The 12,502-nt window shown below is 39.9% G+C and overlaps 2 protein-coding genes across 3 annotated transcripts in view; both read right to left on the reverse strand.

The window, feature by feature from the left end:
- insyn1 (inhibitory synaptic factor 1) overlaps positions 1-12,502 on the reverse strand; it is a 625,574-nt gene that overhangs the window by 337,411 nt on the left and 275,661 nt on the right. The window lies entirely within an intron of this gene.
- unc13c (unc-13 homolog C (C. elegans)) overlaps positions 2,716-12,502 on the reverse strand; it is a 133,400-nt gene continuing 123,613 nt past the window's right edge. For both annotated transcript variants that reach the window (XM_074611026.1, XM_074611033.1), the window contains 4 exons: positions 11,824-11,971; positions 7,647-7,739; positions 5,475-5,634; positions 2,716-4,059 (listed from right to left, as the gene is read on the reverse strand). In XM_074611026.1, coding sequence (XP_074467127.1) covers positions 3,774-4,059; positions 5,475-5,634; positions 7,647-7,739; positions 11,824-11,971 — 687 coding nt within the window. In that variant the 3' untranslated portion in view covers positions 2,716-3,773. The remainder of the gene's footprint in view (positions 4,060-5,474; positions 5,635-7,646; positions 7,740-11,823; positions 11,972-12,502) is intronic.

Raw genomic sequence — 12,502 nt, forward strand, 5'->3', positions numbered from 1 at the left:
ATTGACAATGAATAACAGTTCCATCAAGTGTCAGTAAAAAAAAGTCTTTTAGACATACAGTGACTTATCTGCACACTTACCTTGTTAATTAAAGGATGTTAAAAATAGGATCTACAGTGCACAGTGTTAAAACAATCTGTATAGATGTTCATAATTATACGGCACACTAAAAAACATAGAAAAACACACCACATATGTGTCTCAATTAATCCGTGATTAAGTCCCTGTGGAGAAACATGAGCAGTTGGCATCGTGTCCGTGTGAAAGACTTTCATTGATCTCCCTGTGCATTTTAACTCAAACTATAAATATACCCCACATCCCATCCATTTCTCTGAAGTCATTTCCCATCCATACCTCTTTTCTATAGTTTATCCATCTTCTCCATTCTTCTCTCACACCCACATGTTTATCCGTCCATCTCCTGGTATCTCTCGTTTTCTTTCTTTCCCCAATCTTCTTCAGTATGCAGCTGTAAAGAAAAGACAAAAGGGTGACAATGACGAATGGACTTACCTTGTCTGGCCCTCTTCTGTGCTGGTTCCAGGTGATTAGATTCACTGTGTGGGCTTCTGGGCTGTTCCTTTAATCATCTTTCGATGAACGGCTGTTTTTCTCTGGAGAACAAGTTATTTCTAATGTGGTTAATGGTTCTTTAAAATAATTGTGTATCATTTTGAATTGTGACATGGACCTTTGTCTACATTTATACAGTTTGCATCTCCCTAAAGTATCACCTATAGGTACCACCATACTGTCTAGCATTTGACTCATTACATTGGGCTTTACAGTGCTGAGTTTCAGGCTACATTCTCACATTAAACCAGAAATGAACAGCTCTTGTGTGTCTCTTAAGTAACACAGATGGCCCAAATAAAAAGACATGAATGTGGCATTCAAATTTTGGCAGGTGACATGTTTTTCAGGGATTATTTCCTGCCACAGAAATGCATTTCTTCCTGTGGGCGTTGAATGACTGACAGTAAGTAGAGCATAACTGATTTCAAAACACTCATTTCAGGCACCATGAAATCATAGAGTTATTTGACAAAGTAAAGCCTTCAGGATTACAGTATCTTGTGAAATAATCTGTAGGTGTTTTTCATAGAGTGAGCATCAAAAGGCAAAAATGTCTCAGATAGCATTTGCAGACACCACTAGGAAGGTGGGGAAATCTCTCAAAAAAGTCCATCTTTCGCCCTGCAACTCTAAACTATTAAAAAATGTGTACCTTTTCAGTCAATCTCATAGTAAAAACACATAATTCATACATTTTAGGGAAATTTTTTTACATTTTAAAATGCCATAATGTGCTTTTGTTTGAGTTTATAATAATAATAATAATAATCTCTGGGGTTGAGTGTGTACAATTAGCCTGTGTTAATATTTAATGTTGTAAAATGAGCTTTATGATGTATTGGGGGAGGTTTGTAACAGTTAAAGGCAAACTTCAGCAAATATACACATCAAAGTCTGTCAGGCCTTGGGGAGAACAAGTGGATTTGCGAAAAAAAAATGTATAAAGCCTTTTGTGGCTCCAGAAGGAGCTGAGCAAAGTGTGATATATTGCCTCAAGTGATGTTATGAGGCAGCGTTGGTTGGGATTGAATACTACAAGTCTGAAAATGAAAATAAACAAAAAAATAGTTGCATAGTTAGAAAGAAGTGAGCTTACCAGACCCCTGCAGCCTGCTCCACACATGGATGTTTAAAGAGAACTGGATACAGCGTTGGGAGGCGGGCTCCCGTTCATTCCTATGAGAGTTGCTCAGACTGTCGAGTGGTAAAGTACCCGGATCATCCAGCGATCCTTCCTCATCCATTGGGCCCATAGAGCAGGCGCAGTAACGTTTCCTTTAACTCCGACTCCCAGCTTCCTGCTCCAGCCTCGGACTGGGGCTCATTCACATGAACGGAGGAAGGGAAATAACTCTGGATTCAGCTATTATTGTATTTTACAATTTTAAGGACTGGATGATTTAAATAAGGGCTATTCAAGTGTTCGCACTGGGAAGTTGATTTACCTCAAAAAAATTATCCGCTGAGTTACAGACGTCTCGTTCCCAATGTAAGTCTATGGGAAAAAGTATTTTTGGGCCAAATGGCATCACGCTTTGGACACGGAAGTTGTAGTAGTGCCATGCTAAATCGGTAATCTTTTCAGAGGTTATATCTTTTTTACAGCGATTGTACTGGTCTTCACACTAAAATACCCACCATGGGAGCAAACAGATCTGCAAACCTGTAACATTCATTTTCACATTAAACGCAGCATCGACTGGTTTGTGATTTGCTCAGACAGCAAAAATTGAATGCAACTGACCACATGTGTCATTATGTATGATGTATATACTATGTGTTAAAGGGATGTCTGCTGGACAATTGTTTCAAAATGACCCAGATGTTTTACCACATTTGCACATACTTTATGCACATTGAAGAAAAGTAGACTTTTGTACAATATCTCACTAAATATATTTACATGACATACAATTCGCCATCAGTGCAATACATAGGAATGTTGCATATTTACCAAATGTTAGACTCTTTCCTTTATGAAGAAAAATAATTCCAATGACAGAAGCTGATATAACTAATGTGTAAAGTAACATGTGCAACTTTCATATTGGTTAACAGCTTCACAGGAAATAAAAAAAATAAAATCTTAGTAGTACCACCCTATCAATAATCAAATATTAAGCATTGAAAAAGTAATAGATCACATGTACATATTTATCTTCATACATGTAATGGATTGCTTTTGTACAAATATTTTATATAACTTTGGCAGTTTATCAGGAACAAAGTTATCGGAAAAATATGAAACAATAATATCAAACTGTCAGCAATGTCATGTAAGCTTGCCTTCCAAAGCTCATGTTCACAGTGGTCATTCAGAAAGGCTGGAAGCTGATGGCCGAAAACAAAGAACAAAAAAGCCAAAGAAAAAGAAAACATTTCCGTCCTTTCTGCTAAGACTGTTAGCACTGGAGGCTGTCGTCATTGTTGTCATGGTTATAAAATTACAAACACCTATGAAGGTTTACATAGCAGTCATCGCCATTTAAAAAAACATGGTCTATTTTCAGGTCGACTTAAAATACAAACAGTTTGAAGGCAAGGGGACAGGACCCTGCTCGGTGGTCACTGTGGAATCATGGGAGAGACATGACCGAGAAGAGGACATGCACAACAGTGCTGTGTGGAAGAACGTGAAGCCAAAAAACGAGGGTGCAAAATGAAAGACTTTGCAACAATCAAAACGCCACACGGTCAGAAAATGACTTACACCGGACAAAATAATCGAGCAAATTTCAAACATACTAAGTTCACCATAATTCATATACGTTGGTTTTGTTCTTTTTTTCACTGGTTTGGCACTTTATTGGAACAAATCTCTGTTCAAAAAGACTAAATGTTGTACAAAAGGTATTTCATGTCTCGTTAACATAACTCGTAGAATATAGTACTTAATAGTAAGCATACGGTAAGTAAACACTTGTACATACTGTAGTTTTAAAATGAACATTCCAACAGATGTTTTACGCACATGCACAAAAACAAACAAACAAACACAACTCTCTCTCTCTCTCTCACCGTCTTGCTGTCTCGCCACATTTGGGCCTCCTGCGCTTCTCTTTGGACAAACTCATTCTCCAGCTTCTATCCAGAAAGAACATCTGCTGCTACTGCTCTTTCTCCTTCTCAATTTTTCTCTTCATCTTCCACTTAAGACAACACAACTCTTTTTAATACTGCATTTTTGTTGCACATTATGACACTTCCTCCGTCGAGCGTGTGTCCGTCTTGAGACGCACAAACTCTTTGGCCACCTCGTCGGTGGTCCTTTGAGAGAGTATCCTCATGATGGTGAGGCCAGTTTCGTCCATGGAGACGCTCTTCATCAGGGGGTAGCAGGCCGAGCAGCTGCCCTTGTCCGCCAGCTCTCTGAGCTGGATGACCGTCATGCCGATGATGCGGTCCTCGCGGGCAAAGCAGTAGTCCTTTACCGAGACGTGCAGCTCGTAGGCCTCCGGACCATGTTCATTACTTAGAACACTGGGAGAAATGACACGCAGAGATCAGAAAGGTGGAACTCAAGAACACATGAAGCAAAACCAGTAATGTTTTACTAGACTGTTAGTACTTCAGAATTTAAAAAGGAAAGTATTTAACCTCCGTGGATAATAGAAATGTAGGGTTAACCATATCATGATAGTACTGTCAAGTAAATGTATACTAACTTGACTTTGATGTTCTTCTTTATTATTGTTCAAACTTAATGAAAAGCTCAAAGTGTCATTATGAACAATTGTACACAAGTGCACACCAATTGCTTTTTGGACACTGACATTCGGCTTTGTTCACAGTGAATATAACGTGTCAGTATAAGAGACTGGGTGGCTGGGTGATAATTCCCCAGTGAAAAGACACCTTATTATATGAGTGGCTGTAATGAGACAATTCAGTCATGTTTTGCAAGTGAAATTAATGTTTCTTTTCAAACGAGCCATTATTCAGAGCCAGCTTTTTGTTACCAGCCGCGACGGCGACGCTTGAATTGTTTTCATCTTGTCATCTTGAGTCTGTGAGTGTGTCATCATGGCAAAATGTGTGCTCCTGGAGACACCTACTGTAGCGGTAACCACCACAGAGGCGGTTTTGAGTACTTTGCCAGGTGTTTATATGTCTGTGGATAGATTTTGTCACTGTGATAGCATCACAAGATGCAGTCACAAAACTTTACAAGTGTGTAATTGAGATTAAAATAAATCCCGAGTTCGAAGATGGGTGTGGTTCCGAGCAAGGGCGGCGTAAGGTGGGGGTAGGAAGTGGTAAAGGGGCCATTGGACCACCCCACATTAAGCCCTCGGCCTGATTTGGCGTCTACTTTAAGGTTATTATCTTATTATCCCCCAGCAACTTTAACAGCTTCTTAAAAATCAATTGACAATGGGAGGAGTAAATCTTTATATAGACAGGACTGAGCCTGCACTGATCACACTGGTGTTATTACAACTCCGTCTAAGATCACTTTAGCTGTGTGACTTTAGTTGGCTTGGCTCAGAATGACGGTGTCAAAGAGGACAAGCCTATATGGTAGATTGCTAAAGCAGTCACTTGACTTACTTCAAACAGTTTCAAAGCAATGAGCAGAAGTGCTGGGGAAGAAATTGCATTCCATTCACAGCTTAGAACAATTGGAAAGACTTTGGCAGTAAGGTATTACGGGTATTATGTGGTATATAGGTTGCTGGATGCTCTTCTGTAGTGTGCAGCATACTGAATACTAGTTTGAAGATACTGCAGCATATAGTTAAGGTACAGAATGTTGACTATTTTTAGGTTGTATGTAGGCAGCAAAAAAGCTGGATAACAATAATAATAATATATATGCTTTTAAAAACACCCTCAGCTTTGCCCCCTCTTCTCTCCACCTCTGTAACTCACACAAACAAAGCGCGATTACTCACTATTGGAATGTTTCATTGTACTTTGGTGACCAATTGTTATTCTTGGTCTTGGTGCTGAATTTGCGCTTCTTGTCAGCCAGGTGTGGTCCCACGGCGTTGACCTCTACAAACGGCCGGAACATGGCGTTGGTTTGCCAGATGAGGTTGTTCACTGCGACCACTGAGAAATACAGAGAAAATAACAATAATCAGTGACATCATAGATCCAGAAAATCCAAATGTCTTCTGGTCCCATTCTCTATTTTTTTAAGTGTATTTATCTTTTTATTCTCCAACAGATAACTGACTAAATGTAGAAAATGTCATATTATGCTGAGATACTGTCAGAGCAAGTACAATAGAATGATAGCAGAGACATTTTCTTTTATCTGCAACATTAATGGTAAGCATCTTTGGATGTCATATGAGTGAAACTACAAGAGTGTATTTTTTTGGTTGTTGCCAAAGGTAATTCTGGGAAATGTAGAAAATAAATACATAAAAGGCTAAACTGCATCTCTTCATCCTGTAATAATAGAAATATCCCTATATGATTGCCATAGTAACCTAACTGGCAACCACGTCGTCATGTGACTGCTGTCGGCTGATTATAGCTGATTGCCAGCTGTAGTGCATTTGGTGCTACTTCCGGAGGTGGAACAGAAATCATTGCAGCTGTAGAAGGATGAGTCCGATTTTTGTTGCTGACAATTAGTAAACAAAAATCAACAAGTGTGTCATTATATAAATGGACTTCAAATAACAGTGGTGCCTGTTTTAACAAGGCACAATAATCTGTACATTTTTTTTCAGTTTTCAAAAAGAGTAAATGTAATTATTTGTTCTTTGATTAAAATGAAGTATCATACATATACTCTCAGTTAGTGAAGAGTCTGACACAAGACAAAAGTCAACAATCATACTAGCGGCTAACATGCCAGGCTGGTCTCATATACTGTTCGTAGCTAAACCTATGAAAAGTAATGCACTGTAATCCATGTATGTCCCACAAAATCAATTTGTATGTAATCACGTAATCATGAACCAGGAAGTATAAAGAGCGGCAAACGCCACGTAGGGAGGAGGTTGAGGTGGATGAGTGGGTCTAAAATTACTGGACTTTCACCCAGGAGACCGGTGTTCATACCCTGAGTGAAACCAGAAGACAACGTTGATTTATTGGTCACGTAACTTACGCCACTTCAGGAGTTATTTTAAGCGAAAACATGATCTTTTACTAAACCTAACAAAGTAGTTTTATTGCCTAAACCTAACCAAGTCGATCTTTTCCTAAACCTTACCTAACTAAGTTGTTTCCTGTGAAGATGGAAGTTTATTTTGAAAAGACTGTATGCATGTAACAAACGTAAATTGACACGTGTTGCTGGACCTTCGTAGGAAAACAAACGCAAAATGAGGAATCACTTTTTCATAAGATATCATACGAACCGTTGTTTGAGAATACGTTGAACATGCACACAATGATGATGCTAACATGCTGAAGTTAAGCACGTATAATGTTTACCATCTTAGTTTAGCGTGTTAGCATGCTAATAATATCCACAAAATACAGAAGAGGCTGATATAATGTCATTACTTTTGCAGGTTTTTCGTCATAAAGCAAAGTATTGGACAAAATTACATTTGTATCTGGTGATGGTACTACATGAAAAGTTAAAGGATCACCAAAGTCATTAGGATTCATCCTCTCAATGTCTGTAGAAAATGTAGAAAATTGAGCCAATCCATCAAGTAGATGAAATCTTAACCCACCCACTATGTGACAATACATCCATTAGTTGACAAGACATTTGACCAAAAGCCAAAAATTTCAACCTGTTAGTGGTATTAGAGGAAACACTAGAAAACACATTTTAGATCTATAAATCATAAGTGACTTTTTTATAGCATCTGCAAGAATAGAAAAATCTAAAACCCCAGCTGTGATTATGGTTTTGGTTTTCCGTATAATGACTTTAATTATGTCATCAGCGATCATGTTAATTTCCTCATTTTCTGTCTCCAAAGCGAGCTCCAATACTATAATACAATGCTGCTGATCATGGCCCAGCAGCACTATCGCACAAATGAGATTAACACCATGAGCTCTCAATGGTGAGTCTTTGTTTTTCAGGTGTGAATATATTTAACCAGGTATGACAAAAAGCAGGTCTGAGCAGTGGAAAAGCTCACCCTTCACGCTGACTTTGTGCTCTCCAGTGCCAGGGTGAGAGATGAGATTCACTTGCATCGACACCTCCCCCACGGATCCGTTGGATGACTGACCTGGACACACACCAAAACAACAACAGGGGAATTGGAAAAAAGGCATAATGCGAATCGGAGAGGATAGAGAAGTGGCATAAGAGAGGGAGAGAAATAGAGAGAGAGAGAGAGAAAGAAAGAGGGAGAGAGAGAGAGAGAGAGAGAGAGAGAGAGATGAAAGGATCCAAAAACTGTGGGTGCAGCTTTTTTTTGCGGATGAGGTATCCAGAAATTGATCCAAAATGTGGTGTATAAACACCTCTCTGTATGTCAAAGCTAAAATACTAAAACCAAGAAAAACAGTAGGGGAGTAGACTGGATTTCACCCCTATGGCAGCCTAGTAGCGAGCACAGTCAGGGTTTCCTTTAGCTTGAGGCTGAACAAGAACCACAACAAGAAGAAAAAAAGAAAAAAGAAACATGAAATAACCGGCCTGGTTTGAAGGCCATGGAGGAGGTAGATGGTGCGAAGGGATGCACTAAAAAAATAATGTTCTGCAGAATGAAATAGTCAAACTGTTCAAACCAAAACATTGGGTTTGACAGCACGCAGACAAGTCAAGTAGAAGTGAAAGAACGTGTCAGAAAGGAGGTAGAGAGGGGTGAAAAGCAGGAAATACCCTTTTAGGCATCACGCCCTGCACGGTTACATCAGCATTACAGTTTCAATCACATGGGGACATGTCGCTGCCAGTAAACAATTAGAACTCATTGCTGACCATGTGTCTCACTTTGCCTGATGCAGGGAGTCCTGCTGCCTCGTGTTTCATCCAGCCCAGGACAAACAGATGTTGAACACTGGAAGGCAAGTGCCGATGAGGTTGATGAAGAGGCATGCTGATCCAATAGCTAATCAATACGTGCCAAACATGCAGTGCCCATTACAGCTGGTAATGAAGGAACAAGCCTCCTGATTTATTGTAATGATGCCCGCTGCACAATTACGCCCAGGACTTGTGGGAAATTAACTGAGCAATGCCACAGCACATTTGCTTCAGCTATGGGCTGAAATAATGTAATAAATAAATAGATTCTGTCAGTTTTCTGACTGGAGTTAGAGAGACGAGACACTGTCAGTAGGTGCCCTTATGAAATAAAAAACAGTCACGTACAAAGCTGACATTGGAATGGGCAGTTTGAGGGAGAAGGGAGATCAGCGTGTGAATAATAAGGGAGATAAAAGAAAGCAAACATACATAAAACAAAGGTGGCAGCGAGGAGGGTGAGCAGATTAAGTGAGGAAAATGCTAACAAAAGGAGTAAACAGATAAGAGGAAGTGAGTTTGTAGACATTAACTGTTGCTGAGTTGCTGTTTAATTCATTGAATTTTTCCCCTTTGCTGTTTCGAACAACCAAGATGTTACCCTTAAACCTGCAGTGGGCAGAACGTTTTTGGCATCATTGGGCAAAAAATCCATAATAACCTTTCAGCATATTGTAATTCAAGTGTTCTCAGAGACAACTAGACTTCTGCACCTCCTCATGGCTCTGTTTTCAGGCTTTAGAAAATCTAGCCCGTGATGGGAGGCTTTGGCCAATCACAGGTCATTTCAGAAGGAGAGCGTTCCTATTGGGCGTTCCTATTGGCTGTGCTCCGGCTGGTGGACAGCTGCTCAGAGACGGCAGGCTCCAGCTCGGCTCTGATTGGTTGTTTACCTCCGGTCTGTGAAATCTTGCAGATGCCATTAGGAGCACTGGAGGACACAGAGGCACATGATTTTTTTCATATTACCTGTCTCATGCACTGCTGTCAGGATATAGTGACCGTTTTATTAAAATAACTTTTTTATAATCATATTTGCTCCGTTTCTACGCACTGCAGCTTTAAGTGACAAATCAACAGAAGATTCCTTTATGAGCAAAAAGCTGTAAAATATCTGCATGAAATTACTTTGTGAAGAAAGATTTGTATGATTGTAGCTTAAAGCAGCTATATTATATATTTTTTTAACCTATATTCATCCAGGATAAAACTTGGAGCCCGCTCCCTAGCAAACAGAACGACACTTGCATGCTTCCAAGCGCACACTTAGCAGGAATAGACTTGTGCATGACATGGTCTAAATGTGTCAGAGCACAGGGGTCGTGATTAATGAAACAGTGTCCACTGTGCTTCATCACGCATCAGCAAATCCCCACACTGTTTACTGACCTAATACGCGTCACCTACCACCTCACTAACTCCACTTACAGGCATCACATTAGACCACCTCAGATAAAGAGTGACAACATGGTGTCAACTCAGAAGGAAGGAAGAGGAGAAACACATCTAGCAGTCTCAAAATAGCACTGAAACACTGTGCGTCTATGCCCATCTGCCAGTCAGTGAGAGCTGGTTGGGCCTGCTGGCTGCCTGAATAGCTTTCTCCCATTGCCATTCTGCTTCCTGCTGCCTGCCTAGGCAGCGTTCTGCAACGCTGAACACACATAGGCAACCAGGAGCTTAAAGCTTCAACGCCCCACTGGGCTGAATTCCCTCTCAAATCTCTCCGGACACCTGAAGGTATTTCCGTCTTGTTATAGAGAGAGACGGGAAAAAAAGTTCCATATAGAGACAGATGAATGAAACAACAACAACAACACATGAAAGTGGGTCGGTGATGACGGAGAGAATGATTACAAGAGGGAATTTATACATTTACACTACACATTAGGGGTGGGAAAAAAATTGATTCATCTATGTATCGCGATTTTCTTTTTGGGGGGATTTTGAAATTAATTTTTTAATGTCAGAATCGATATAATTGCTTCATTTGAGTCTATGTGGAGGTAGAAAGGAAATTATCGTTTTTATTGTTGTAATCTGAGCAACGTGACGTCATATCCGTTCCGTATCCGTCAACCTGAACAAACGAGCAGCAGGCCGAAAACGGGAGAGTACAAAACAGCGGAGGGTCCGCGTGGATACGACTTGAACCCTCATATTTTAAATCCAAAGTGGTAAACACTACTCATACAGTAAAGTATGGAAACACTTTGGGTTTCACACATTGCCAGGAAAAGCAGAGCTAGACATCATGACTAAAGTTGCATGCTAACTCTGTCATGGACAGGAAACATTATCGTATTTCGGTCAAATTGACTTCAGGACATCTCTGACTACGGACTTTCTGAAAATCAACATTTTTACTTAACAATTTAGATTTTTTTTTTTTAAAGAAAAAGTCCTTAGAAGTGTATGATTTAACTTTTTCCCATGGTCTAGTGTTAAAAAAGTTAACAAAAATCGCAATACGTCGTAATATCGAATCGCATTACTTGTAGAATCACAATATTTAAAAATCACAATACATATTGAATCGGCACCCATAGGTGAATCGTCCCAGCCCTCCTACATATGTATCTTATAAATTTGTCATGACAGTGTTTTTATGTGTTTCTAATAAGAGTGAGAGAGAGAAATAGAGCATGGGAGCATCCAAGTCCCTCAGGGTATGGGCTGAAGAGGCCACAGAAAATGGACTTATTTATTTATTTACAGTGGAAGAGATAAATGACTGTATCCCCTATACAGTAAATGCAATCACTGCAATGTCCACTTCACATATAAGCCTAAAGAAAATAAAGTGACACAGACGGACCTCAGAACGCTGTAATGTAAAGGAAGCTGATGGGAAAACAGAAACTATGTGGAGGTTAAAATGAGCCAGGACTGGAGTCACATTATTTTCAATCAATTCTTAATACCAACAGAAGCAGCTAGTGATTTAGTGATAATCAGACTTTTCCTTCTAATTTATCCCTTAAAGAGTTTACTTTTATAGAGGCTGCAAAAACAGCAGAGTTTATCAAGTTCAATTAGAATATGCCTACTTACTAGTGTCGGGAGAAAGTGCTAAATGCTGTGGTACAATAGCGTCCACAATATGGGATTTCTCACACCTTTCTAGCCACTTTCACTATCCAAGCATCCTTTTAGCATCGCTTGGTCTTGCTTGCATTTCTTACCTCTATAGCAGCTTTCTTTTAGTCTGAACCAACCCACGTGAGACCCTTTCTATGGTCACAGAACACAGCTCTTAATCATTACTTGAAAGCTGAGGTAATTCCACTCCCTGAACTGAAACCTAATTGAGCCTGACCTTGGCTACAGTAGCTCATTACCTTGAGAGGTTTGGGTGCATATATATTTCTTGATCAAGGCATCTGTAGGTTGAGTGTAAAGGCTGAGAGCATATTTGAGGGACTTCATATCGGAGCTCTTTTCGAGGAAGGTTTTCTTCAGCCCATTTCCTCCAGCATGGAAGTATTGCTGAAAGATAAAAAGAAAACAGGAAAGAGCAGCTCAGATTTGATTTAATAATTTCCCAAGGTGAACAGAAACTTTGGAATAACTTTGAACATGATGAGTTTTGAGTTTATACACGACAGCAGGTTACAGCCGGCTGAGAAAATAGCCTATAGGATTACGTTGACAGTATGCAGTTTACAAGGGACCAGACAAGAGACAGCAGTAATAGCCACTTTTGTTGCTAATTACCATGCATTGGAAACTAAAACCCATGCTTGGGTGGTTAATCCACATTTGCGCTGATAAGCCTGATCGCCAAGGACAGACAAGGCTGTGCTTTCTTTTCAAATGCTGTCACCACTCCCACGTGTGGAAGGTGGGAGGCTGGCCACGGACAGATCTTATTAAGAACGGAGGTGTTGCTGAAAAGAAGTGAAGATGAAGTACTTGGAGACACATTTCTCTCTCTACACTGTAACACATAATCATTATAGGGACAAAGGAGTATTTGTTGGGGTGTTAGTGTAGGCTCTGTTGTCGTGATTTACGTTA

This window comes from Sebastes fasciatus, chromosome 2 (genome assembly GCF_043250625.1).
Source record: "Sebastes fasciatus isolate fSebFas1 chromosome 2, fSebFas1.pri, whole genome shotgun sequence".
NCBI classification, from domain to species: Eukaryota; Metazoa; Chordata; class Actinopteri; order Perciformes; family Sebastidae; genus Sebastes; species Sebastes fasciatus.